We start from the raw sequence: 27,765 nt of genomic DNA, 5'->3' as shown, positions 1-27,765 counted from the left end.
ACCCTTACATTCATCTAATTTATACAACTGAGCAATTGAAGGTAAAGGTCCCAGCATTGGCAGTTTGTTGACCATGGGATTTGAATGGACAACCTTCCCCGCAGTAGTCTAACACTGTAACCAATAGGCTACCATTTTCAGGACTCAGCCCGGACTTTGGCCACGTGCATTTGTTTATGTTTTGTGTCACATGTCTGCCCCGCCCTTGTCTCTTCCTGCTCGCTTCTGCACACCTGTTGCTTATGTGTCTAATCATGATTCAGTATTTAGTTGAGCCATGTTGCCTTAAGCAACGCTGAATCCTCACGTTCCGTGTTTTTTTGTTAATAAATCCCGTTTTTTTTTTTTTAGCTATCCTGCATTTGGGTCGTTTTTTATTCTCGTGTACGTGACAACCATATCCAAACAGCATTTTTATAGCATCAATGAGAAATAAATTACATTTAAAATAGCTTTGCCACTGACATTGAAGCACATCTCTAACTAAGACATAGTGGGCCACTAATTTATTTATTTTTTATTTTTTTTATAAATTCATCCCGAATTCTGGAAATATTTTTAAATTTGAATGAAATGAAAACTAAAAGCCTTTTAAATCAATCGACAATATTTTATTAACATAGATAATATAACAAATGTTTAAACTGAAAAATTACACTTTTCTGAACTAAATGAGCTCATTTCAAGTTTGATGCCTGCTACAGGTCTCAAAAAAGTTGGAACAAGGGCATGTTTTATATGGTGTAGCATCTCCTCTTGAAGATGCCTGGGCATCGAGGTTATGAGTTTCTGGAGTTTTGGTGATGGAATTTGGTTCTATTCTTGCATGCTATCGGTTTGCAGCTGCTGAAGAGTTCATGGTCATCTTTGACATATTTTTTGTTTAATGAGGTGCCAAATTTTTTCAAAGGTCTGGACTGCAGGCAGGCCAATTCAGTACCCAAACTCTTCTGCAATTAAGCCATGCTGTTGTGATGGCTGCAGTATTTGGTTTTGCATTGTCCTGTTGAAATACACAAGGCCTTCCCTGAAATTGACTTTTGTTGCTCTAAAATCTTTATATACCTTTCAGCATTCATAGTGCCTTTCAAAACATGCAAGATGCCAATACCGTATGGAATGGTCAGATCCTTACAAACAGCTCCTCAGTAAAAACGTCCACCACATCAACCATTTATTTCACCTGTACCAACTTTAATACCAACAAGTGAGGCAACGCCACACACCTCATAGGCCTGACTTATGGCCTCTAATTCCCAGTGCACCAGGTGCTGTTTGGACTGAGGGCAGATTGCTCTTTCCATGATAAATAACAAAGACCCTAGTCTTTATATATCTTCTTTTTCCCTAGTCTTAGACAATAAGACATACAATAGACACCAACATACACAGAATGCTTTCTGAAGATAAAGGAGCTGGAGTAATGTGAATTAGATGCCCTTATATGGACTCACTGGTGTGTAATCACTTCGTCACATGTCCTTCCATTAAATTGGCACACAGAGCTTCAGACACCGCTTTCTCAGAGAAGCTTTCTCATAGACTCAGCCCTGACACAGCGTCAAGTTCCCTTGAAATTGTACTAATGTTCTCAAGGTACTGCGACGTGACATTTCATATCTTAGCAAAATATCTTAAATTAAATCTTAAAACTTTTCTGAAGACTCAATTATTGCAGATGTTCATAAAAAGCATAGTGTGTTGTTCATTAATAAAATAAAAATAGTACTTATTGGAAAATTATTAGTATAAAAGGACTACTATGTCTGACACAAATTAAATACTCAAAATACTCAATTTTAACTTTGTTTAACCAGAAGCCCAAAATAGAATTGCCCCCTATTTGAGAGTTTGCAGGGTCAAAGAATAGGGGCAGTGGTGCCTCAAGTGGTTAAGGCTCTGGGTTATAGCTTGGAAGATTGGGGTTCAAGACCCAATGCTCTTTGACCCTTGACCCTCACTGCTCCAGGGGTGCTCCAGGGTGCTGTATCATGACTGAACCTGTGCTCCAACCTCCAAAGTTGGGATGTGTGATGAAAGAATTTCACTGTGCTGTAAGGTATATGTGACAAAATAAAGGCTTTTATTCTGAATTACTATATTCAACTTACCTAGCTTATGATAGATAGATAGATAGATAGATAGATAGATAGATAGATAGATAGATAGATAGATAGATAGATAGATAGATAGATAGATAGATAGATAGATAGACTTGAATTATTTTATGATGAAATCAAATACAAAGTCTTATTGCTCTTACAGGATATGCAAGGATGTTACAAATGACTAGCAGAGGTTTGGTGCATTGGACCAATTCCAGCAAATCTCAATTTCAAGATCCATTAATGATGTTGTCTTACATTACATGACCTACATTCGGTGTGTCATAAGCCATTTCAAATCACCCAGCTTTATTTAGGATATAAACATCAACAATTTAGAGCATTATGTAGTGATCTTTTTAAGGCACTGCATTCTGTGCATAACATGACAAAGTAACATCTAAAAAAAAATTCATGTTATAATATAAAAATATGTACATCTGTATATTAAAGAATTGTAATAAATATTGTTAATGTCAGACATTGTCTGCCTTGACCAAATTTGGAATATGTCTAGTATTTGTGTAGTATTTTGTAGAGCATAACTGAATTTTTGCAGTATTCTTTTCTCCCAGGGTTTAAAAGGAGACCCAGGACCTGAGGGCCGACCTGGACAGAAAGGTGATAAAGTAAGTCACCTAACGAGTAGGAGTGTGTTGTTTGTACACATATGCACACTCACACAGTGCTGATTTATACTTCTGCAATTGTTAATCTGTAAACATGTCCGGACATGCAAACACAAGGTGAAGTTTTTATACTTGCATGTAACATGAGTATTTGCTCTAGAACCAGTATTGCATGAACCACGCTAGAATTAGACAGTTATAAAGTGCCAAACACAGGCTATTATAGAGCAGTCTTGTTCAGCATCTGCAGTTGGGTAAGATCCACTGTAGTCAAGTCAGGAAGCTTTAATTGTAATTTCAACCATATGAAGCTGACACAAGTGTACAATGAACTGCAACAATGTTCCAGGACCATGGTATTATATAAAATGACATAAAGCTAGATAAAACAACACAGAGCCAAGTACTTAAGTTCTAGCCACATAAGGTGCACCGTGTGCAACACTATTGCAACAGTGTGAGACAAAGGACAGTGCAAACAGTCAATATAGAACACTATAAGACAAATTCACAAAATAGCACTGACGAGTGTGCATACTGTATATTATAAAGTACATTATGCAACTAAGGCAATTGTAAACATATGCAAACTTAAGTAGTAGCAGTAGTGTGCAAAAGCAGCAGTTGAATGAGTGAGTAATTGATTTTATAGTCCAGTTTAGTTCACACAGTTGTGTGTGTGTTTGGTGTAGTTCAAGTCTGAGTGTTAAGGAGTCTGAGGGCTTGAAGGAAAAAACTATTGCACAGTCTGGTTGTGAGAACCCGAAAGCTACAGTACATAAAAGCGCTATACAAATAAACTTGAATTGAATTGAATTGAAGTAGAGGCACTGCTGGGCTTTCTAACTGATGGAGCTGGTGTTGAGTGACCAGGTAAAGTTCTGCACCAGATGAACACCAAGGAATTTTGTACAGAGTAGTCGCACTGTGCTCTCCTGAAGTCAACAACCATCTCAACAACCAAGTCAAAAACCATAGTTTTGTCAACGTTCAGATACAGTTTGTTGGCTCTAAACCTCCTCTCTGTATGACGACTTGCCGTTCTTACATGATTGTGTCACAGGCGAACGTTATGATGTGGTTCAAGCTGTGCATTGCTATACAGTCAGGAGATTAAACAGCCGTGGACTAAGCACACAGCTCTGAGGGGCCTGTGGTGGTGCTGGAGACATTGATTCCGATCTGGACTGATAAGCTCTCCCAGTCAGGAAGTCCAAGATCTATTTGCAGGGGGAGGTATTCAGGCCCAGCAGGCTCAACTTCTCAGTCAGATGCTGAACTGAAGTTTATGGACAGCAGTCGTACGTATGTGTCTTTATTGTCCAGGTGGCTGAGGGGCAGATGTAGGATTGTGGCAAACTGCAGGGGGCCTTGGTTAGAAAGAGTACCTGGTCATTGAGGGGAGGGATGGACAGGACGGAGGCAGAAGAGCTACACAATTTCTTAACATTATCAGTGACATTCAACCCGCAAAGTAGTTTAACATGGAAAAAAGCATCTCAGTTTTAAATGAAACATCTGTCAAATTTTGTTCAATTACATTTTACAACAAAGCTATCAGCTTTTTTAAAAAACATGTATTTAAAGAATTATTAACATATTCTCTGTGTTAATTTAACCTGTAACACCTTCTTAAAGGGAGATGTGGGTCCCCCAGGTCCAACAAGGATTTCTGTAAGTACTTTTTCATTATTTTAATAGCACATCTAAGCTCTTGTTAATAGGGTTATCTTCTTAAGAGGATTTAGGGGACCATTGTGCATAATGCATGTTTGTCATTTTTATTGAGTTTTATTTAAATCTATATAAGAACACTCTGAACAGAATACATTGTTTGTCTAATGATTTTAGATGTGCCTTTTTGTGCTACATTTTAAGAGAGGTTTTATGTTTTATTTGGATTTTTCTGGTGTGGATTTTGGCTGTTTAGTGTTCTGAAAAACTCAGGGGTATTCAGCCATAATCTCATCAATCTGGGAAGGGTTATAATGCCATCTTCAGCAATGTAAAATGACTTATTACAGTCGCTTATAAATGTGGAGCCTTGGCAGTCTTCCCAATTTGGGTGCTCCAGCAAATTCAATCCCAAATTCTGTTTTTATACTTCTGTTAAGCTTTGAGACAATACAAATAAACTGAATTGAATTTGATTAAATTGAATTGTTTAATGCTTAGAGATCGAAATCCCAAGAGTTACATCATGTGACCTACAGGCCTCATTAAGCATATCAAATGTTTATGTGCATGAGAGACAGCATTTCATAACAAAGGCCTCATACCAACTGTACCACCATACAAACTTTTTTATAGATTGTAAAACATTCAGCAGTTATCCACTGCTGTCCAGTTACTGACACCTTCTATTGTTTAAGTTTTTTTAACAGCTTTCACCTTGTCATTAACTGCTGCTGTTATCAGAGAGGCAGGGGTGTCTTTGTGAATAAAATTCAGACCTAAACACAGGGATAGCTAAAGGCAATGCGGCAGGAATAAATAAGGAAGACTATTAGACACAGAAGGGACAGGTGTGCTGAGGTAGGAAGGAATAGACAAGGACAGGGCACACATGTGAACACAAAATGTAAACAAAAACACATTGGCTAATGTGTTCTATCTCTGCTTGAAAGTACTGTAGACCATTTTTTATTTGCAATGCTCCAAAATTATTTTTTTCTCTGCTTCAAAATTTCCCCAAATGTTGTATCTTTTTAACACCAAATGCAGTCTTTGCAGGCAAAAAAACAAAACAAACCAAGAGTAGAAGTTCAGCGCTAATAATTGCTTAAACAATCGGTATAACAGGGCACATGTGGGCAACAATCACTTTTCATGTGAATGTCCCAATCTTTAATCACCTGACAAATGGGTGAGTTTATATTCAGATGGACATATCAGGAAATTAAAGCTGAATTATATTATATTATATTATATTATATTATATTATATTATATTATATTATATTATATTATATTATTACTATTATTAAATAAATGTATTTTCTCATACTTATCTTTTGATCTCTAAAACAAATATCATCAGTGTGACACAAAACAGTATAGCCTTGCTGTTTTAATACATACAGAGCAAAATGTATATCAAATTCTTTTAACTTAGTTCAGAATTCTGACTGACACTTTTTGATATATAAAGGTAAGTCTGTGTTATTTATTTAATTAATTTGTATCTGATTGTATCTTGTATCTTGGGCTTTCATATACTACATAATATTCCATATTAATATCCAGAGTATTAATGCTGCAATTGTCTAAATAAAACAATCGATATAAATATACAAACAGCTCAAAAAGGGTTATTAAATCTTTGCACAATATGGAGAAATATTCTCTGCAGACCTTTGAAAATTTCATTTCTCATCTCACCTATCTGATATCCTTCTCATTACAGAATATAAATGAATGTCAAAAAGGAGACCAGGTAATTGAATTTTTATTGCCTGTGAAAAGTGAAATGCTATAATTTCACTCTGACATAAAGAAAACTACTTAATTACATTACTACATTGTGTAATTAATGTATTTATAGTCAAGCATAAAAAGAAATAATGGAAATATTTCACTAAAATGAAACAGTAAATTACATTTACAATAACTTTTGACAGGGTCCCCCGGGTGTTGCTGGTGAAAAGGTAAGCTGTGTTCTTTTATCACATACAGTAATAGACAGCAAATTGGTCAACAGATACAGATATCTTGAATAGGGCATTTATTGCTCAATAGCTATAATAATTACAGGTAGAAAAGAAACTTGGTTCTAGATCAGTACTCCCACTATATTCACACTGCAGTTAGTCTTCTTCTGGAATATTACACAAGATATTATTAATTTTATGAAGCATCAATGAATGACTTGTATCTATTTGTCTAGAACAGGGATCGGCAACCCGTGGCTCCGGAGCCGCAAGTGGCTCTTTCATGCCTCTGCTGTGGCTCCCTGTAGATTTGGAAAATAAATCTTTAATTAAAATTTATTAGTTAATTTTAGTTAGTTTAGCTTTTTAAAAAATGTCATTCTAAATTCTAAGGTTAGGATGCTCTTGTAACATTAAAATAAATGTTTAATTTTTTATGTTAAATTTTTTTTGTCACTCAAAGTATGATGCGTTAAAACTGCCAACTTGCGAAATACGACACACAGAAGCAGACGCATTTTTGGTTTGCTGCAGCCAGCAAGTTAAAATTTTGATGTCATGAATGCAATTAGACATTGAACATTTTATTTGATAGTAACCTTCAACCCAGCATCTTTTTTGTTAAGGTTAGTTCAAACCGTTCAAAATATTTTTGTTTGCTTTTTTGTTTTTATTTTGTTTGCAAAAATAATATTTTGTTTACTCGGTAGCAGTTCATTTATTTCATAAATGAACACACTACAGTTTTTTCTACACTTTCCATAAAGGTAAAAAACAATATATGCAGTGTTATCTTCATTTTAGATGTCAAAAGGGTTTTGTGGCCCGCTGCGTTTTTTTTTTTTTTTTTTTCTGTAGGAAACGGGTCCAAATGGCTCTTTGAGTGTTTAAGGTCACCGACCCCTGGTCTAGAAAATCAAGGATCAACAAAAATGGAAATGTGATATACCTTAGATTTATTCCCCCTGATAATAATTAAGATATAAAAACAAATGCCTAGCATGTTCCTAGCATGTGTCTTAACCAAAACATCAGTGGATCTGTACATGAATGGCATGGACAGACCTTAAACTTTTGCTAGGGTCTGGTATTTACTATCAATATAAACCTGACCAGTAACTGCTTTTTACTCATGGAAGAATTTGTGAATTTGTTTGATGAATAACATATTTTATTATGTATATACTCTATGCCTCTCTGTCCTTGCCCAGGGAGAAGCTGGAGTATCTGGTCCGCCAGGAGCACCAGGAAAAGAGGGCAAAAGGGTGAGTAAACAGGAGCAAATTACTGCCTGGCATTGGCATTGTGTGACATTGTGTTTGATGTAGCCATCAGCAGATCTTTAACAAGAGATCACTTCAAATCAGTTTGATTGTGAAAATACTGTGAAAGAGTTTCGTGAATGTGTGCTCTTGGTCTTAAGCAGTGCTCATAGTTTGAAAATGCAGCTTATGCATTTCAAACAAGGTCAAAAGTGTGAAGGATGGCATACATGGAAAATTCCACTTGTGCACCCTTCCAAAGGTGATATATGGTTAGCTGGCTAAATGGGGTCAAATACTAGAATCACAATTCATATCTTAGCAGACTGAAGGATTATTATGCAGTTATCCGGATCTCATCAGATGTTGCTTTGGTGAATGATTGCTTATTTCAGTGATAGACAATGTAGTTGATGACTTACTTTACTTATTTTTTGTCTTTAAATACTATATTTTGTATTTGGTACTGTACTTTCTTTTATGAAATGGAACAATGAGGTATAACATAGTCTGACAGTATGGTAGTGTTTTCAATCACACTTTATTTTAAAATTGCATCTTTTAGGATTGCATACTGTTGTGACACCTTTCTAACTATCTTTTTGAGTGTCATGTGAACACGTAACAAAAACAAAATACACAAAAACAAACACACACTGACAGAAGTAGTGTACTAGAAGATAATTGTTAATACCTGTTTAACTCCATGTCAGGGTTTGTTTGGACAAACAGTTAAGAAATCATATAAACTGAACTATCGTGATATTTATATTTATTTAGATTTACACTTAGGAATAACTACCTATCTGATATTGAGTAGGTCCTGCTTGTGGCTTCAAATGTGGCATTGACAGCACATGCTGTCATGGTATATGTCACGATGATATTAGTAGCAGCAGTGGAGAATTTGGAATCCAAATCAACACCTAGAAATCTTTGTCATGTTTTTCAAAACAATATAAAACAATTTTACAGTATGCTGTGATGCATTAACCTGCTGAACGAGGCCATGAATGGGTGTACTTGGTCTGAAACAATGTTTGCCCTCGTCAGTGTCACTCATATCCTTATGCTTATTTTTCCTACAGTACTTCCAAAAACATCACCTTGTGTTTTTGTTTACGTGACTGTTCACTTGCTGCCTTTGACACTTGACTGTAATCCACTAGAGCACGACAGCCAAAAGTTAGCGCAGGCTAAAAAAATACACAGCCGCATAATAGTCCGCATAAACAGGAGAGAGTTCAAAAACATAAATTCAACTAGGCAAAACTCCACTCGGAACAGTGTGGATCCATCATTGGGTGATATTTCAGTGCAACAATAGAATAAAAATGTAATGGCATGGTAGATTATATGTCACCAGCATTAATTTAGATCACATTTATAGCCAGGACAGTAGTTGTACTTGAAGTAGCTATCCTCTTGCCATACTGCAAAAGTTTTTTTTTTTAGCTGCTTCTTAAATCTATGTAGGATGTACAACTTTCTAATATGTGGTCAGAAATTTCCATTTCCAGAATTTGGCAGATACCCTTATCTAGAGCGACTTACATTATCTAATTTTCATACAACAACTGAGCAATTGTGGGTTAAGGGCCTTGCTCAGGTAGACCTGACAGCAGTGAGTTGCAGTGGTCCATTCTTGATATGACTAGAGACTGAACAAGTATCAGAGCAGCCTGTGTGGATAAAAATGTCAGAATACTTCTGATGTTGTAGAGATGAAACAGACATGAGTGTGTCACATTAGCAGCATGTGAGGAAAAGGACAGTTGATTGTCCATGGATACTTAAGGTTATAATAAGGTTGTGAGCTGTGACTGAAGGGGGGATAAGGTCATTGTGTAAGGATATAGCAAGATCCTGACTAGGCGATGATTCACCTGGGATGACCAGCAGTGCAGTTTTGCTTGGATTGATTTTCAACTGATGAGATGCTGCTTTAAAGCCAGACTGGTTGAGATCTTGGAGGTTGTTCTGCGTGAGATTGACAAACTGTTGATTATACACAATGCATTATAAAATGTTTGAAGGAAAAGACAGAAGTCATACCAGTCTATAGTCACCGATGACTGATGGATCCAAAAAACTCCCTGAAACATTAAGAATCCTTGAAAATAACCACTGTGTGAGCTGTGTGAACACATAACGGCAGGGGGATGACCCCCTCTAACATCAACAAAACACCCTTCAGGCCTGCTTCTTTATCTAATACCCCTTTTCACCAAAAAGTACCAGGTGCTGGTTCAGAGCTAGTGCTGGTGCTGGTTCAAAGTTGGTTCCACTGGCAAACCTTCTAAGAACCGGTTTGCCTTTCCATCCGTTAGAGAGCCATCACAGAGCCGAGTCTGATGTCACTGTATACGTGTCACGTTTCCCAGCAACGGTAGTGCAGCAGCAGCAACCACAAACACAACAACAATGGCGGATGTTGCTTTACTGTTAATACTCATGGCTTTGCGAACCTACATTGGCATCCAAACGCGGCAAATCCAACGTGTACGTGCAGCTCCATGTAATCTGTATAAACAGAGGTTGTAATCAAGAAAATACATAACATTATTTTATCATTAACACAGAAAAAAGTTAGCCTCAGCATGTAGCTACCTACTATCATGTGTGCTGATAATTGATCATATTGTATCAATATCAACAGTAACCCCGCCCACAGCCCCTGACGCAAGCGGTTCTTAAGTTTAGACCAGCAACGTTTTGGTGCTACTTTAAGGCAGGCTCTACGATTTTTGAAAACCAATGTCGACATTTGAAATCACCAAAACAAACACACCCCTAACCCAAATGGGTCCCACCCCTGTATTGATAGCTCTGCCCACACATACATACGTAACCCAGGCAAATAATGGAAAGAAATGTGTCTTGATCATAGCTGAAGGGAAGAACAATACGATTGCAGATAAACAAGCAAAAATGACACACAAGCATAATCATGCAAAGGATGGCATATATTAGTTCTGTGAAACAAAGCAAAACCAACGGTACTCACCTATCGAGAAGGAAAAAAGCACCTCTGTGACTTAAGTGAAGTTTCCAGAGTCAATAACTCCTGAGCTAAACGCTGTTACTAGCAAAACACGGTTGTAGCTGCCTCTCTACATTACTATGATAGAAAAAAAGGTGTTATTTGTGTAGTGACAGCGTTTAGCTCAGGAGTTATTGACAAATGAAACTCCAATCTGAATATGCGCCAACTTCCCGCTCCTTCAGTTCTCTCCAGCGCTGGAAAGCTGATCCTATATTAACACATCCTACTTCTTGCCTTATTGTAAGCCTTTCTTGCTTTCTTTCTTTGTTTTTATCCTCCATGTCAATGCTAAAACCGCTTTCTGCTAATGTCACACATGTGCACTGAACACTCTCTCCACCACATATTGACAAGCCCTGCCCCTTTCTGCTCTTTGGCTGCACGTTTGTTTTGATTTTTGTTTTTATTTTTGTTTATTATTTGACCTGACTCAGTTTTCTGAAGCATTTTTCAAAAATCGGAGACCCTGCCTTTAAGAACCACTTTTCTTTGTTCAGAGCCGGTGCTTTGGTTGTCGAAAAAGAAAGAACTGATTCTAAATTAAGCTCTGGCTCAGAACCAGCACTCATACTGCCTCGGGGTAAAAGGGGCATAAGAATAAACTCTTCACATTGGCTTAACTAAACAAATGGGATTAAACACTACGACTGTAGTCCCAAACCTGTGTCCCAAAACTTAACTGGAATGCTGTTCCATAACTAGCGAGTTTTGCAAGAGAAAACTGCCCCTTCTGTAGCTTTCCCCATTTTAGGTACCTAAAACAAAACATTTTAAAATACTATTTTATAATAAATTCAAAACTTGACTGTAAGCCAATGGATATGATATTATCATATATTAATATTGTTTTCATATGTTCTGGTTTTAGTTAGGAGCCTAGCTGCTGCATTCTGGACAAACTGAAGCTTGTTTATTCACCTACTGGAACATCCAGAGAGTAAGGCAATAGTCACTCTCTGAGAGGAACCAAAAGTGTGAACCAGTTTTTCAGCATTGTGTATTGACATTATAATTTTTATCTTAACAGTTTTTCATTTGAATTTTGTTGACGCATGGTATTAAGTGTTGAATTGTGGAATTTTTATCTTAGTTTTACTTTTTACATAAAAACTGCAATTTTAACAGAGTTTTAATATACCGTTTATAGCAACTTTAAATTTCACATTAAATATCTTTATAACCAAAATGTGTTCTCAGCGACTTTGACCCAACCATTTTGACCCAACCATTTTTTTTTAACTTACTTTTTTAAAACACACACACACAGCAAACAGAGGGGGAAAGTGATCAAGTATTTCATGAAGAAGTAGGACTTAAACCGTCCTTTGAAGATTGACTTGGCCATTAACTTAACTGTCCGGACCCCTAGGGGAAGTTCATTTCACCACCTCTGTGCCAGAACAAAAAAGAGTCTTGTATACTTACCTATTACCCTGAAAAATGGTAACTGAGGGTGTGAGGTGCAGTGCAAGGAGTAATAATGAGAGCTTTGAGGTAAGAGGGAGCTGGTCCATTTTTGGCTTGTAGGCAAGCATCACTGTTTTGAATCTGATGCGTGCAGCTAACATTCATCACGATTACTGCTGAATAATTTATAAAGTAATATTTAGTTATGTTTTCATCCAAGAAGCATAAAGTTAACAGTGAGAAATGGCGATTTCAAAAAATCTGAAAACCACTCAGCATGGACAACATTTTGTGAATTCTTGACATAGTTCTTAAATAAAGTGCACCCATACTTGCAAATATTAAACATGTCACTTTAAATTATGATTATTTGTTTGTTCTAGAATATGTTGTTTCTATATATGCTATGTGACTGTGTTAGTGTATTTATGCGTCAAATTATGAAACATTCCATAGTTCACACAGTAATGGAAAAAAGAATGTACACTTTTCTTCAATTCTTTGTTTTTATTAATCAGGGCCTATATAAAAATAAGGCTGAAAAACTCTTAACCGAAAGACTGAGTGCTTCAATGTAGTATTTAAGGGATTTATGTAAGTAGTTTATTTAAAAAATTATTTTTCTTCCGGAACCCTTGAGATAAACAGTGGCATATTATGTTAATTACAGTGGGTCATGTCTTGCTAGGGATAATCAAATGTTGGTTATGGGCTCTTTATGTTTCCTTAAAGTAAAAAATTTGTAATGTCTGCAACACATTTTAAACTCCCATCTTTATTAATTAATTAAAAAGCAATGTTTCGACCCTGTTGGGTCTACTTCAGGCGAATGAAGCACATTTGTCAAAAAGGGGGGGATATATAGGCCTTGTAATCAACTGACCCACCCTGTGATATCGATTATCTTAATTGGGTCTACACAAGCCTAATAACCCCACCCTTTACTCAATTAAAAGAACAAGTTCATAGAAGAACACTGCAATGAAATAACACTGCAATGGAATAAACAGCTCCACACCTGCATACATGCTCAAAAACAACATGAAAACCACCCCACATTTACACAAAAGACCACAGAAAAATAGTCAGTAAAGAAATAGACAATTTCTCACAAAAAATATATATACATACATGTGTACAATAGTATGCACATACACCCTCTTTATGTTTCCTTGCCATTAAAACATTGAGCCAGTGTGAGCCTTTAACAAGGCATGAGGCTTTTACAGACGAACTCTTTTTTCACTTTTTCTTTTTCTCACATCACTTTTCTTACAGGGTCGCAGAGGACATTCAGGGGTGCCTGGTATTCCAGGACCACCGGTAAGAACTGCACCTGTCTTTTTTTCACTTGTACAGCAACAACAATTTGACTGTGATTTTTTTTTTTGTTCCACGATCCCAGTGTTCTGTTTTTTTTGTTTTGTTTTGTTTTCTTTAATTAATCACCATGACCTCACATGACATAAAAGAAATAAATGTCATGGTTAAGCTGTTTCTTTCTGATTCTTATATTGTCAAGGACATAACAAGCTGTATTAAAATGCTAATCACTGTATTTTATTTGATTTTTGCTGACTTTGTTATTTTTAACACGCACCATAACAAGCTGTTATGGTTAGAGAATTAGTTAAAGACGGGGTGCACGATCTCTAAAAGCCAATTTTGACATTTGAAATCACCTGAACAAACACGTCCCTAACCCAAATGGGTGTCACCCCTGTTTTGATAGCTCTGCCCTACACATGCATACGCAACCCAGGCAACTATTATGGTGGAACCTGCTGGGGCAACTGGCCGAGGGGATATTTTTTCAATAAATGAACTTAATGAGTAATACTATGCTAATACTATTTCACGCAGAAATGACGTTCATCACCTAGAACCAGAGGCAGAGGTAACAGCAGAAGCTAATGTCAGACATGCGCACTGAACACTCTCTCCGCCGCATATTGCGAAGACACACTCCTTTCTGCTCATTGGCTACACGTTTGTTTTGTTAGTCGGCCCGACTCAGTTTTCTGAAGCATTTTTCAAACATTGTGTACCCCACCTTTAAGGCACATTGACTATACTGCTGAACAAAAGACAGACTAATGTTTAAGTTGATGTGTCACAGTGTGTGTGTGCCACTAATTGGATCACATTTACTAGGTCTACACTATCAGCAACTGCATTTTAATATTCTCCCTATTCTTTTTTTGTTTAAAACTAGTTAGGTGAGTGTTGGTATGCATTACATAATCTTTACAAACAAGAATTTTGACTTATTTGTATTGTGACTATGTTAAAAAATTAAAATTTCCAATTTTGTTGAACCGTTAGAGATATTTAAAAATTTTCCCCCCAAAACGCAGGGACCACCTGGATCATCTGAAGGTATAGGCATCAAGGTAAGATTTGGTTCATTAATGTGCACTTAATGTTCTCGTTATTTCGACATAGAAGTTGTTTTATCTTGATAACGACTCAAATTTTCACATTGTCTTGACATAAAAGTTGGTTAAATTTCAGCCTGGTTCAATTTGAGGTTTAGTGTGCAGCACGTAGGGTGAAGGTGATATGTGTGCATGGGAATATAAAGACAGCACTTAGTCTCTGCTTTACCTATTCAGGTAAATTAACCAGTTTGGGGACCAGTTGGGCAGCATTTAAGTGTTTATTAAGAAAAATGTACTATGAATCCTGCAATAAAGTTGGTCATGTCAGCTGCATGTGAGATGGACACAGAGAGAGAGGAGGGCATTGCAGACCTTATTCTCCAGGGAATGCACTCTGGGAATTTTTACTTGTATCAGTCAGAAGGTCCTCCACATGCCGTCTTTGTCAAAATGAGTGTAATTGATAGTTAGCGAGTTCAGCCAGATGTTGTACCGTAACAAATTTTTTCAGATTATGAGCGATTCCTGACACAGGACATTCAAAAGAAGAGCTGTTGGAAATTGTTATTCCATGTGCCTTATCATAATCAATTGACTTTGCAGTGAGGACAGCACAAGACACCAAAGCGCCTCATGGACCATTTCTGTTGGCCTGTCATTCATGGCCATGTCCTCAGATAGTGTGCGACATGTCGCAAATATCATCTGCAACAATGCACAAGCTTTACAAATTTCTGGGGATCGAATTGATTGCACAAATACCATCTGTCAACAGATGGCCTCATAGAGCAGTTTAACAAAACACTTAAAAACATGATTTATAACTTTTGAATTTGTTGTTTAGTTTTCTGATATGTTATTTCCAGATTTGATATTTTGTTTTGTACCTCCCGGCCACAGTAGGAAACAGTGTTTCAAGCCCCTGGTATTTGCAGTGCAAGATGTCCTGCAAGCCTCCCCAGGGCTTTTCCAATTTTAATTAATATACCAGTTCAAGCCTTTCAGTTTCTTAAATGAAGAGATATTGGCAGATCCCCTTGAATTCAATGTCCTGCAAAAATAGCCCTTTTCCACTCCATTTGATTTAAACCAATTGATAACTTTGCTTGAAGCCCCAGCAATGTTGCACATGAACATAATCCTCCACCCTGCACACTGTATATGCCGCAGCCTATTTATATCATTATTTACAGTAATCATATGCAGTAGCTAAGGGCTGTCTTGAGATTATTGAGATGGGTAAAGGGTTCATGAGAGTTGTTGGAGGGGTAGTCCACAACTCTGGAAGCCTTATGGATGCTACAGTACTGTGGAACTTGAACCTGGAGGGATGAAATCTAGGAGTTTGTGACAAACCCCTTTTTCTGTTGTTCAGATGTTTTATTTTCTTTAAAAGTGCACCGAAACTCATAGACTGAATAAAGGTGAGCCTGGAGTTTAGCTAAAATTTAGCTTAAATGTCTCCCGAGTCTTTTCCAAACCCTCACTTTACAGGGTTAAATTGGCTGTAGTATGCTATGGGTTCTTGGGCTCTTGAGCAAAGCCCTTAGTCGTCTTTGCTCTGGGGTTCCATATCATGGCTGACCTTGTGCTCTGGCCACAACTTCCTAACAAGTCAAAATATGTGAAGAAAAGAATTTCACTGTGCTGTAAAGTATATGTGACAAAGGCTTTGTCTTCTTTTTAAATCAACTCTAGTCATTACTGTGAAATAATAAAATGGTATGAAAAATAGTAAAATGCTTGTGGAAAATAATAAAGAAAAAGAAATAAAAAGACATGAAATAAAATCAGAATATTAATGAAGCCAAAATTCAGTTGTACAATAAATGGGTGAATGGTACAGTTAAGGAATTTATTTATTTTTTTCTCTATCTAGGGGGTGAAAGGAGATCCAGGTGTGATGGGAGAGATAGGACAGAAGGGGGAGAAAGGAGATGCCGTATGTTATGTGCAAACTTTATCTTTCTAACTTTCTATTTCTAATACATTTCTATTTTTAACACATCATTTCTAACACAGACACAAGCACAAATTAGTTTTTTATTAACTTTTTTCTAGTCAGTTATAAAATTTGAGCTGCTTCCCCACACAGGGTCAGTCTGGTCAAGAAGGTGCCCATGGTGTTAAAGGACAAAAGGTACCGTGTTTGAGTGTGTGCAGTGTGGAATATGCCAATTGTGTTAAAAACAGGTTTATTTATCTAATTTGATGCGTTATTTTTATTATTTCATTAGGGTGAAGTTGGCCCCAGAGGACCACCAGGCCCAGTAAGTATTTAATAGGTCCTCCAACACACAAAATTTAGCAAGTTGAATCTTAACAGACTTTTAGAGATTTTAAATCTATTTCAAATCAGTTAAAACTAGCTGTTTAGCTGATTTGAAATCTGTTTAACAAGAAGACAATGAAATAAAACTATTAAGATAGTGTTTTACATATAGTATATAACCAGGGCTTATGCCTTACTTATAACTGTTAGTGTTTTCTTGCTTATTCCTTAAAACTAATAATAAAAATGTAGTATCAACCTAATAACTGTTAACAAATAGATGTAGTCTTTGAAAACAATGATACTGCTTAATTGCACTGTACCCTATTAATAATGAGAATCATTCAACCTATTAATGACGCTACTGAGAATGAAAATCGAAAGGTCCTGCAATTGCTACTATGTTCATTTACATGAATTTTACATAATATTGGATGTCCTATATTACAACTCCAGCCAGAACAGTCTGGCTTAATGATTTAATATTAAAAAGTATATTCCACATGACAAATGTAGACTAACAGTCTTGAATTTTGTTAGACTATATAGACATCTTATAGAGTCATCTTATAAATTCATTGCCCTCTGTTTTAGATCAAGTCATGTAAAATGGCTAAAGTTTGTTATTACGTAGCTTATTATTAGCTTATAGCTTATTATACTTGGTGAAAGATTTCAGCCAGTATAGTCCACCAGAATTAGGACACATAATTATATACCATATATAATTTTAAGAATATTATCAATAATGACCCTATAATTCCAATGCAATACCAATTACTGATAATAGATTTGTATTACTATTAATAATGTATTTATTTTCTAGGGTAGAAAGAAACTGCTTTTTTCTCTTGGAGTTGGATAAAGTAAACATAGCTGTATTGGGTAATAAGTTTGCATAAAAAGGTTGCTGAGTCTATCCTGGTTCTTAATAACTGTATTATTCACATATTCTTATATTTATATTATATTTTGATGATATCCCAAAGCCCAAAGCAGTGGAGCCTAGACTAGTGAACAACTGATTATCAATGAATTGTCAGCATCTTATAAACTTTTATCAAGTTATAAAATATATCAATAGTCCACATGAAATGAATGTGAAATTAGCATAGGACTAGGTCTAGTTTGTTCTGTTTGGTCTGTGCTGCCTTGCAGGTGATGACAGCGCATGGTCTCAGACACCTCTCTGTACCAGTAAGTTTGCTCTGTACTAGACTGACTCTACAAAAACTGTTTTATAATCAATGACATAACTTTGAGGAAGGGTTTGGCATTTTTTTCGTGTTGGCCTGACCTGATTGAGTGGGGATAGAGAGACTGGTGTGAAGTCAGTTTGCTGCAATTATTTTCAGTCTGATTAATGCTGATATCCACAAATAATGAGTGTAAATTTTGCAAAAGTGTGTTAAATATTCATGAATTGTTTCCTTTATAATTAATATATCTTACATATTGTCTTATTTTATCTTGGCAACTCAACACAATGTACCTATAAAGGTTTTAAAGTAAAAGTAAGGAAATAGCAAATTCTAAATTTTGTAGATAAATATTTACAAAAAATAGAATTGTTGTGAATGTTATTTCCTCCTCCTTACATTGTTTTGAAAGTCATTTGCTCATCTTTCATGTTTTTATAAATTTAAGGGGAAAACATAATAAAAAAATGGGAGGGGACTTTTCACAACAATGAATAATGATGGAGACTGATGACTAACCTTCTTTCTATCACATTAGAGTGATGCAGGGGAGAAGGGTGAGAAAGGGGAAAAGGGAGACCCGGTGAGTGTTCATAGACAATAGTTTGTTTTTAGTAACGTGTGCTCAACAGTAATCATGATATTTCTGTCAAATTACGTGTACAAAACACTTCTAGATGAACGAGAAAGCAGTACCTTGATCTAGGAGCTGTATATATATTTAGTATAATCTCAGAATATTTCTGGTTTCATGTGGAAATAAAATTATAAAATACACAAAGACACAACAGAAAATGCTCATTTTTTCCTGTTATTTTTACCAGGGTGAAAAAGGCATTCCAGGACTACCAGGTATCAAGGTAAAAGCATTTTCCAATGTGATCTTTTTGGGTGACCCAATACAACATTAGCTAATATAAAACATTTATTTTCATTTTAAATAATGTAAATATATACATTTACATATATTCACCATACACACTATCCACACTGTTTAGAACATCTGCACCTGTTAATTCACAATGTGACAATGTGATTTTAACTGTGTATTTTTGTTACAATTCACTAAGTTGATGTGAATGATTTTATGCATTAGAGTTACATATATATTGTAGCAGCCACCGCAGTGAGGGGAACACAGAGACATACGTAGAGATTAAGGGAAAAATAGTCCTCTTTATGTTTTAAGCAGGAAAATAAAGAAACTTGTTCAGGAGACATTGGTTGGCACAGGAGGAGTCCCAGGAGTGTATTTTATGTGGTGGCCTAGTGGTTAAGGTGCTGTGCTACACATTGGAAGGTTGTGAGTTCCAATCCCACGTCCAACAAGCTGCCACTGCTGGGCCCCTTTGTTGGGTTAAGGGTTGTATAAAACTCTTTGGAGGGTTTTATACAACCCTCAGTTGTATAAAAATGAGAAAAAATATGTAAGTTGCTCTGGATAAGGGTGTCTACTAAATGCTGGAAAGTAAATGTAAAAAAGTAAACAGTACTTCACACCTTACTTCTTTTCTGCTGCTGTGCGTCTCTTTCTCTTTTAAAGGGCATTCCTGACACCGTCACAGCGCTGGCCTTGGTGCTGAAATGGCACTTTTTTTTTGCAGGTTTAGTGGAGCCAGGAGTGTATTTGTGTGGTTTCCATGTGGTGGTGTGTGTGCTGCCTTAACAGAGCCCTCCCTAAGCATTGAGTCCCAAGCATTTTCTGTGCCCAGAGAGTGTAGCTGCGTCCACATGGAGGAGGGGGTAGCTGTCAAAGTCCAAAATCTGGTTAAGACTCTGGAACTCATTGCAGAGGACCTACCCACTTCAGGACTCTGTACAGGCCCTGCCACCTTGCGAGGAATTTGCATGCAGTGTTTAAGATGGGAGGGGCAGCACCTGATCATCCGTTCTGTACTCTTCAGGTTGGGTGCAGAAATTGCACATCACCTTTTGATGTTATGGGAGGTGATATTCCAAAATGCGACTGCCTTGGGATAGCAAATGGCTTGTCCATGATGACAAGAATGTGCTCATTTCCCAAGGCTGACTTCCCCAAGGCACAGGGAGCTCCATGTCGATCCATTTAAAGGCAACACCCCGATGAGGGGAGTGTGTGTGTCTCAATACTGAGGAAACTTCTGGTAGAAGACTTTGATATCTGTGTCTATGCCAGTCTCTGTGAATTGATCTCACAGTTTCTTCAGGGTACTCCAGGCCCTCAGGTGGACTCCATGTGAATGTGAATGGGTCAGGTGTAGAAGGAGGGGGGGCCTGAGTGCAAGGAACCACCAGGAGGTCACAGGGCTCCCCTCTCCTCTCTGTGTGATAATACAGAATGTCATTATTGACTGTGAAGTAGGAGGCAGACAGGTGGTAAGTAGGGTCTGTATTTATACCCGGACAGGCATCCTATTTTTGTTCCTTTACAAAACTCATCCCGGGTTACCTGTTGAAAGTCAGGATTAATGCTATTGAGAGGTTTTAAGAGGCTATTAAGAGGCTACTAACACCTTCAATCAATCAGCATACCAATTGTCCCAAGCCATGCAGACCTGCCACAGTTTTATATCTACAGCTGTGTGAAAAAGTGTTGACTTCCTACTTATTTTTTTTCACGTTTTTCAAACATTAATGTTTTAGATCATCAAACAAATTTAAATATTAGTCAGAGAAAACACAAGTAAAAACAACATGTAGTTTTTAAAAGAAGGTTTTTATTAAGGGAAAACAAAATCCAAACCCACATGGCCCTGAAAAGTGCCACAAATTACCCCAAGAGCGCAGCCTTGGATACGGCAACTCATCCAAAATGTCACAAAAGACCCCACAACAACATCCAAAGAAATGCAGGCCTCAGTTAACTCACTTAACTGCTTCAGTTAAGATCAGTGTTTATCAGTGTGAGGGCATGATGGTCCAGTGGTCAAGGTGCTGGATTCTTGATCAGAGGTTCGGGGTTTGAGCCCCTAAGCTGCTAATACATCAACTGACAGGAAAAAAGTTGAACTGTTTTGGAATTTGTGTGTTCCATTACATCTGGCGTAAAAGTAACACTGAATTTCAGAAAAAGAACAACATACCAACAATAAAATATGGTGGTGTTAGTGTGATGGTCTGGGGTTGTTCAGGATCTGGAAGACTTGCTGTGATAAATGGAACCATGAATTCAGCTGTCTACCAAAAAATTCTGAAGGACAATGTGCGGCCATCTGTTCGTGACCTCAAGCTAAAGCAAACTTGGGTTCTGAAGCAGGACAAACAAACCAGCAAGTCCACCTCTGAATGGCTGAAGAAAAACAAAATGAAGACTTTGGAGTGGCCTAGTCAAAGTCCTGACCTGAATCCTATTGATTTAATTTATTAATGTATTATTAACAAATAAATTAATTACTAATTTATTTGTATAGCACTTTTAACAATTCCTATTGTCTCAAAGCAGCTTTGCAGAAGTATGGAAACAGAAGAAAGAGAAATAAAGAAATAAATCTATAATAATAATAATTGTCAGGGCCCTGATCTACTCCCGTGCGTGCCGCGCCCGCAAGGAGCTGCTCGCCGGCTTACTAATTACACACACCTGACTCTCATTACACGCGCATCACCCAACCATTTATATACCCCTCTCACACCCTCACTCACCGTCCGGTATTGTCTATGGTTTGGCTGTGCATTTCTCGACACTCTTGTGTTTATTTACAGCTTCGCGCAACTCTAAAGCACTCCCCCCGGATAGTACACAGACTGCCTATTCTTAACTCAGGACTTTGTGGGCCGCACTTCCACTGCGCACCACCGGATAAACCTCTGTTTCTGCTACTACGTGTTTTTGGCAAAATAAACTCTGTTTACTTTCACTCCGGCTTCCGCCTCTATGTCTCGCATAACAATAAGAAGAAGAAGAAGAAATAAGGATAAAAAAATAAATGAATATTCACAATTAATGTTTAAAATTCATTTAAAGAATATTAACTTAACAAGATGTTATTTTTGACAAATATTTAAATTTGTTTGGTGATCTGAAACATTAAAGTGTGACAAACAATCAAAAAAAGAAAAAATTAGGAAGGGACAAAACCTTTTCACACCACTGTATATATCTGTGTTTTCTTTTGACCTCATCATTATCCTCTTTTTTTGTAAAGGGAAGTGATGGATTGCCAGGGCAAATGGGAAAGTCAGGTCCACAGGTAAGTATTAATATATGTCTCAATCATTTTTATAGCATGCATTCATTGATTTGGCAAGTGAAAATATTCAGAAAACAATGCAAATATCTACCAGAACAGACATGGTACAAACCCCTGCTTAAATGCTGGCCAATGTTATATGCAACAAAATTGTATATTATAGGGCTGCATAGAATGTGGCCACTGTAATACAGTTGATTTCCACATGTATCAGCAGGAGTTGAGAAAAATTGTGGTAAGTGCAGGAACTGGGACTGTAACATGCGTTGAAAGGGGGAGAGAGTGGAGGATTCAAGTGCAGGTAAAAGATAAATTAAACAAAACAAGTAATCCTGGGAAAGGCCATGACCACACACATAACAGCCATAAAGGACAACAACCACAAAACAAGGGAAACACTCAGGGTTAAATACATTCAGTGAACCAATGACAACTGAGAACAGGTACACATGACTAACGACAACCTATCAGAACATAGCACATACATTAGGCCAGAGAGCAAGGGAAACAAGACACAAAATACAAGACAGGATACAAAATAAAAGACATGAAAACCATAACATGAAACAAAAGCCAAAACCAACGTGACAGCAAAGTAAAGTGATTCAAACTGATTCGAAAATGGTCATTTAGATTGAGGCAATGATATGCAGTTGGTTTCCTAATCGAATTTATTCTACTGAAAAGATTACTGTGTAATAAATTAATTGTTTCATTTAAAAGTAATGGTTAAAATGTGTTCAGTCTCTAGTATGGTTGGCTCTGTTCATAGTATATCATATCATATATCATATCAGCCAGACAAGACGCTTTTTCTGTTATTCAACATTTGGTCAGCAGGTTTTAATTTCTGAAAAAGGAAAGGGATAAAAAATAAACCTAATTTAAAAGCATCCCATTTCTGAATGATAACTGGACATGTGACAATATTGACTATACCTCTCAAGCATTACAGACAAAAACTTCGGAATCTGGCCACCAATACGTGTCTGAAATTTAGTATGTATAATTTAGTGTACTTAACATTTCTTTATCATTTGTATTTTATGTGTTTTGTGTTATCCAGTTATTTATTTCATGCATCTTTACATAATACAATATCTGAAGTTGTCATAATGGCTTCTGCATGTCTACTGCCTATAAAACTAATCTATGCACAGGGCAAAGAAGGATTACCAGGCCCTGCTGGACTTCGAGGTCTTCCAGGAGATAAGGCAAGTGAAAACACTCCTACAGTATAATGTCTTCATACTCTAAATACATCATTTAAGAGAATTTATGCTAATAGTGAGAGATGTCTGTGTGATCTGCTACAACTTATCACCCTCCTCGTCTGCCCAAAGTAATTAAACCAGTCCTAAATGTGAGATTCCCCAATGTGTCCATAGTTTTATTAAACAAAACAAGTACTAACTAACATAATAAATATACCAAACATGGCAGGGATGACAACGATGCACACATAACTAAAATACCATGAACTATACAACATTCACATTGATGTGACATGCGTAAAAGACAAAGACCAAGGGACCAGGAATGACATATATAACACAGTTAATCAAAGCTTAACAAGACACAGGTGACATGGCAGGGAAAAGGTAAGGGCATGGCACGGCCCACATGGAAACAATAAAACACATGGTTAAGAGGAGACCTGCCATCCTGCCCTCTAGTGGTGTGGCCGGGGACTCTCCTGACATCTACCTAGTTCAGGGGATGTGCGTGTTTGTGTCTTAACTCATTATCCCACAAGCTATATATTGTGAATATTTGCACAAATAGTCACGCTAACACATTATTGTATTGCAGTATTATTTACAAAAAATAGAATTGGTGTTGTGCTATTTATGAATATAAAGTATGGCAATTTTTATTGTCTATGGGTCATTATAATGACCAGTTAAATTTTGCAGCCTCATTCTATAATTGATATAAATGTAGATTTAAACATTTGCACTTCTAATACAGAATACTGCTAAATAAAGACATGTTTTATTTGTTTGTATAACAATTGAATTTCTGTGTTATCTTTTATCCTTCTTCTACAGTGAACTTATCACACTTTTCACTTCACTGTCTAATTCAGTAAATTCCATTGTAGTTCCCATTAGGACAGGTACACATTATGAATACTACCTTCTGTGCAAGCATCTGTGCAAAAAATAATAATGTGCTCACAAAGAAGCATTTAAGAAAGGAAAATTAGCCATCAGTCATAATCTTATTCATTTACTTATTCACATTAATAAACATGCAGAATTTTACATGATTTGAAAGGAGGAACAAACAATATACTTTGTAAACCCTGCAGAGAAGTTGAATGACTGGACATTGTTGAAACATAAGCCTGAAACTTTTCTTTCTTCAATTTCAGGGATTAGTAGGGGAGCCAGGACCAGCAGGGAGAGATGGAGAGAAAGGACAGAAGGTAGTCAATAAACCTGAACCTGATTTGAGCAGTCAAGTGTTCCATTGTAGACTGCCAGGCACTAAGAGGCAATCTTTATGTTTTAGATGAACATGTGTATATAAATCACATTAAAGAATTAGTTCTTCACTCAGAAGCATTTTTCTTGTACAGATTTGCTCCCTGTGGACAAAAAGTTCAACAATTCAATAATACTCACTTTTATCCTATGATAAAACATTGCTATCCTGATGCGAATGGATTATTTCATTATGAAAAAGTCCTGGTTACAGGGCCTAAAAGCTGATGGAATTTAACTAAAATGCTATGGCCTTGCATGCATTTCTTGCTCTTTTTTTTTTTTTTTGTAAATGCCAGTGAACTGGCAGATTTTGCATACCTATGTCAATTTAAGCTGCTCATGCATAAACTAGCAAATTACTTAGTGAAATATTTGTTTCAATAAATGTCACATTTTTACAACAAATAATGTAAATATTTACGCACCAACATGTATTACATTTGCTGAATGTACATTGTGTGTGTGTGCGTGCACAGGGTGATACTGGTGGCATCCAAGGGCAACCTGGCCCACCAGGTCCCAAGGGTGAGCCTGGAGTTGGAGCACATGGTTATACTGTAAGTCAGAGTTGCTACTCTCTTTAGTTCACTCTGTGAGAGGCTAGTCATCTCTTTCAGCCTAATCTCAAATTTCTAACAGTGAAAGATACAAATGGTAAAAAGTCTATTATAAATCATTTTAATTTATTATTTATCAGATTTTAAATATTTTAATTCATTTGACAACTAAAAACAGTCTATTGGTAATGAACTCACTTCAATAAATGGTCTCAAAACTGGCCAATGTGACTCATGAGAAAAGCACCAGGATGAATTCTAAAGTGTAGGTGTCACACATGAAACAGGTTAGATCCAAATCTTTTGGTTTATTAGGCAATATCCAAAACAGGCAAGGGTCACACATCAGGCAAACAACAACATCAAAGGGAATCCAAAAACCATAGTCAATAACCCAGGCTTGGGTCAGGGCAAGTAGCAAACATCCGTAAACACGATAAACAATCGTTACAGTGTAACAATACTTCGTGTCATCCGAGAGTTCTGAGTGAGCTTAAATAGACCAGGTGATTACAAACAGGAAACAGGTGTGCTGAGCTGGTGGTGCCATGGATTGTGGGAAGTAGAGTCCTGATGAGAAAGTGCAGCAATGCCCCCCCGTGTGGATTCCAGACACTCCAACATAGATCCAGAACAGGGGGTGGGACGGTGGGTGGGACGGTGGGCCAGGTCCATGTTGTGGTAGAGGGCAGGGCGGAGCTGAAGGCCAGGGCGGAGCCGGAGGAGCAGAAGGCCAGGGCGGAGAAGGTAGCCAGAGCTGAGCCAGAAGAGAAGGTAGCCAGAGCAGAGCCAGGAGAGCAGGTGGCCAGGGCGGAGCTGTGGGTGAGGCCAGGGACCACAGCAGAGCTGGGAGCCAGGGTGGTGCCACAGGTCGAGCTGGAGACCACGGCGGAGTTGGCAGCCAGGGTGGTGCCGCAGGCAGAGCCAGAGACCAGAGCAGGACTGGAGACCAGGGCGGTGCCACAGAGTAACTCAGTAACCTGGTCAGCACCGCAATCCAAGGCAGTGTTGGAGGTATGCTGGGTCTGTAAACAGGGACAGGAAGTAGAGGGGCTGGCAAAGCCAGTGAAATAAACCACAAGACAGATAATACAGAATCGGTTGGTTCAAGCCAGGCAGAGAGTTCAGGGAACCCGGAAACGACCATCTTGGGCCTGGCAGAGAGTTCATAGTTGGCCATCTTAGACAGGACAGAGTTCCTGGTTATCCATCTTAGATGGGGCAGATAGTCTCTGGGGGTTGTTCACAGCTATTGTGGCAGGGGTAGAGAGTCCTTGGAGCTTAGCAGTGACCACACTAGCAGTAGATTCAGATGATTCAGTTGATTTGGTTGGGTCAGGTGATTCCAATGATTCTCTTGGTTCAGACAACTCGAATTACTCTGGTGACCCAATCGGTTCAGAAGAGACAGATAATTCAGATGGCCCGGAAGAGTCAGATGGTTCAGGTGATTCAGTTTATTCAGATGATTCTGATGACTCCGGTGACTCAATTGGTGCACATGGTTCAGAAGAGTCAGAAGGTTCAGATGGCTCGGGAGAGTCAGATGGTTCAGAGACCTGGATTTGGGAACTGTCTGGCGAAACAGCAGAGCAGCAAGCATGCTGCGGTGCCATAGCGAATACAGGAGGCATGGGACTAAGAGAACACACCTCTGTAGCCCTGGGGATCATTAAACTTGACATAACTGGACTCCGACTCTTAGATACCCATACAGACGTCATCAGGGGGTCCAGTAGACTAGACACTAGTAATTGTCGCTTTGCAGGAACAGGAGAGGTAGGTGAGGCAGCCATTTTGTGAAGTGGTTGGGGTGTAGCAGCCATTTTGTGAAATGGTTGGGGTGCAGGAATGGCAGCCACCTTGACAACAGGTGCCGGGAGATGGTAACGGCCCTCTGAGGGACAGTGGCTCTTAACCGCTGGTGCAGATACGGTAGTAGCCTTCTTGAAAACAGGTGCAGGTAAAACGGTAGCCATTTTAGGGGTAGGTGCAGGCACGGCAGCCTTGCTTGCGAAGCATTCTCTTCTGATTGCCCTATTAGACAAGGGTTCAGGCAAAGTAGCAGCCATTTTGTCTCCGGATTTTCCATCCAGGGTTTCCCACAAGTTCCATCGGGTTCGGCTTTCTAAATTGCTGACAAAACCCCAAAATTTCTAAGCTTTGCATTTCTGCTTGAGACAAAGGTTCATCCAAACAGTCATTTAAGTACAACTTTAATTCCGTGTTGCTGAGGTTCAAACCAGCCGCACATGTCCAGAACATTTGGGCAAAACCACTCACCGCTCGTCCTTGTTAGCGGAGAGACATCAAGTCATCCAACCTGTCCCACCATTCTTTCTCAGTGGAGGGAGGTAACACTTGAACTTGTATGCCGCTGTATCGGTACATGTCGGGGTACGGGAACACACCAATTGGAACGGGGAAATATACCTGCTGAATCCTTAGATGAGTGGTCGGAAAAGGTGCCGGAAGACTTACTGGGAATGCTGGATTTGGTTGTTGGGTTTATGGCTGATGCGGTGATGAAACCAGGGTGGATGCAATAAACCGCTGGATCTTGTAGGGCGAAGTATTCTGTCACGCACGTGAAACAG

At 37.9% G+C, this 27,765-nt stretch overlaps 1 protein-coding gene across 8 annotated transcripts in view; it reads left to right on the top strand.

Moving 5' to 3' along the window:
- LOC113660734 (collagen alpha-1(XIX) chain) overlaps positions 1–27,765 on the top strand; it is a 118,306-nt gene that overhangs the window by 24,624 nt on the left and 65,917 nt on the right. For all 8 annotated transcript variants that reach the window (XM_047816373.1, XM_047816375.1, XM_047816376.1 and 5 more), the window contains 17 exons: positions 2,681–2,734; positions 4,373–4,408; positions 6,140–6,169; positions 6,354–6,380; positions 7,595–7,648; positions 13,377–13,421; positions 14,456–14,491; positions 16,359–16,421; positions 16,575–16,619; positions 16,717–16,749; positions 17,910–17,948; positions 18,489–18,533; positions 18,775–18,810; positions 22,075–22,119; positions 23,280–23,333; positions 24,497–24,550; positions 25,088–25,168. In XM_047816373.1, the coding sequence (XP_047672329.1) occupies positions 2,681–2,734; positions 4,373–4,408; positions 6,140–6,169; positions 6,354–6,380; positions 7,595–7,648; positions 13,377–13,421; positions 14,456–14,491; positions 16,359–16,421; positions 16,575–16,619; positions 16,717–16,749; positions 17,910–17,948; positions 18,489–18,533; positions 18,775–18,810; positions 22,075–22,119; positions 23,280–23,333; positions 24,497–24,550; positions 25,088–25,168 (777 nt within the window). The remainder of the gene's footprint in view (positions 1–2,680; positions 2,735–4,372; positions 4,409–6,139; positions 6,170–6,353; positions 6,381–7,594; positions 7,649–13,376; positions 13,422–14,455; positions 14,492–16,358; positions 16,422–16,574; positions 16,620–16,716; positions 16,750–17,909; positions 17,949–18,488; positions 18,534–18,774; positions 18,811–22,074; positions 22,120–23,279; positions 23,334–24,496; positions 24,551–25,087; positions 25,169–27,765) is intronic.

The sequence above is a fragment of the Tachysurus fulvidraco genome, chromosome 7 (assembly GCF_022655615.1).
Source record: "Tachysurus fulvidraco isolate hzauxx_2018 chromosome 7, HZAU_PFXX_2.0, whole genome shotgun sequence".
In the NCBI taxonomy this organism is placed as follows: Eukaryota; Metazoa; Chordata; class Actinopteri; order Siluriformes; family Bagridae; genus Tachysurus; species Tachysurus fulvidraco.
This window is presented reverse-complemented; position numbering and strand designations above follow the sequence as displayed.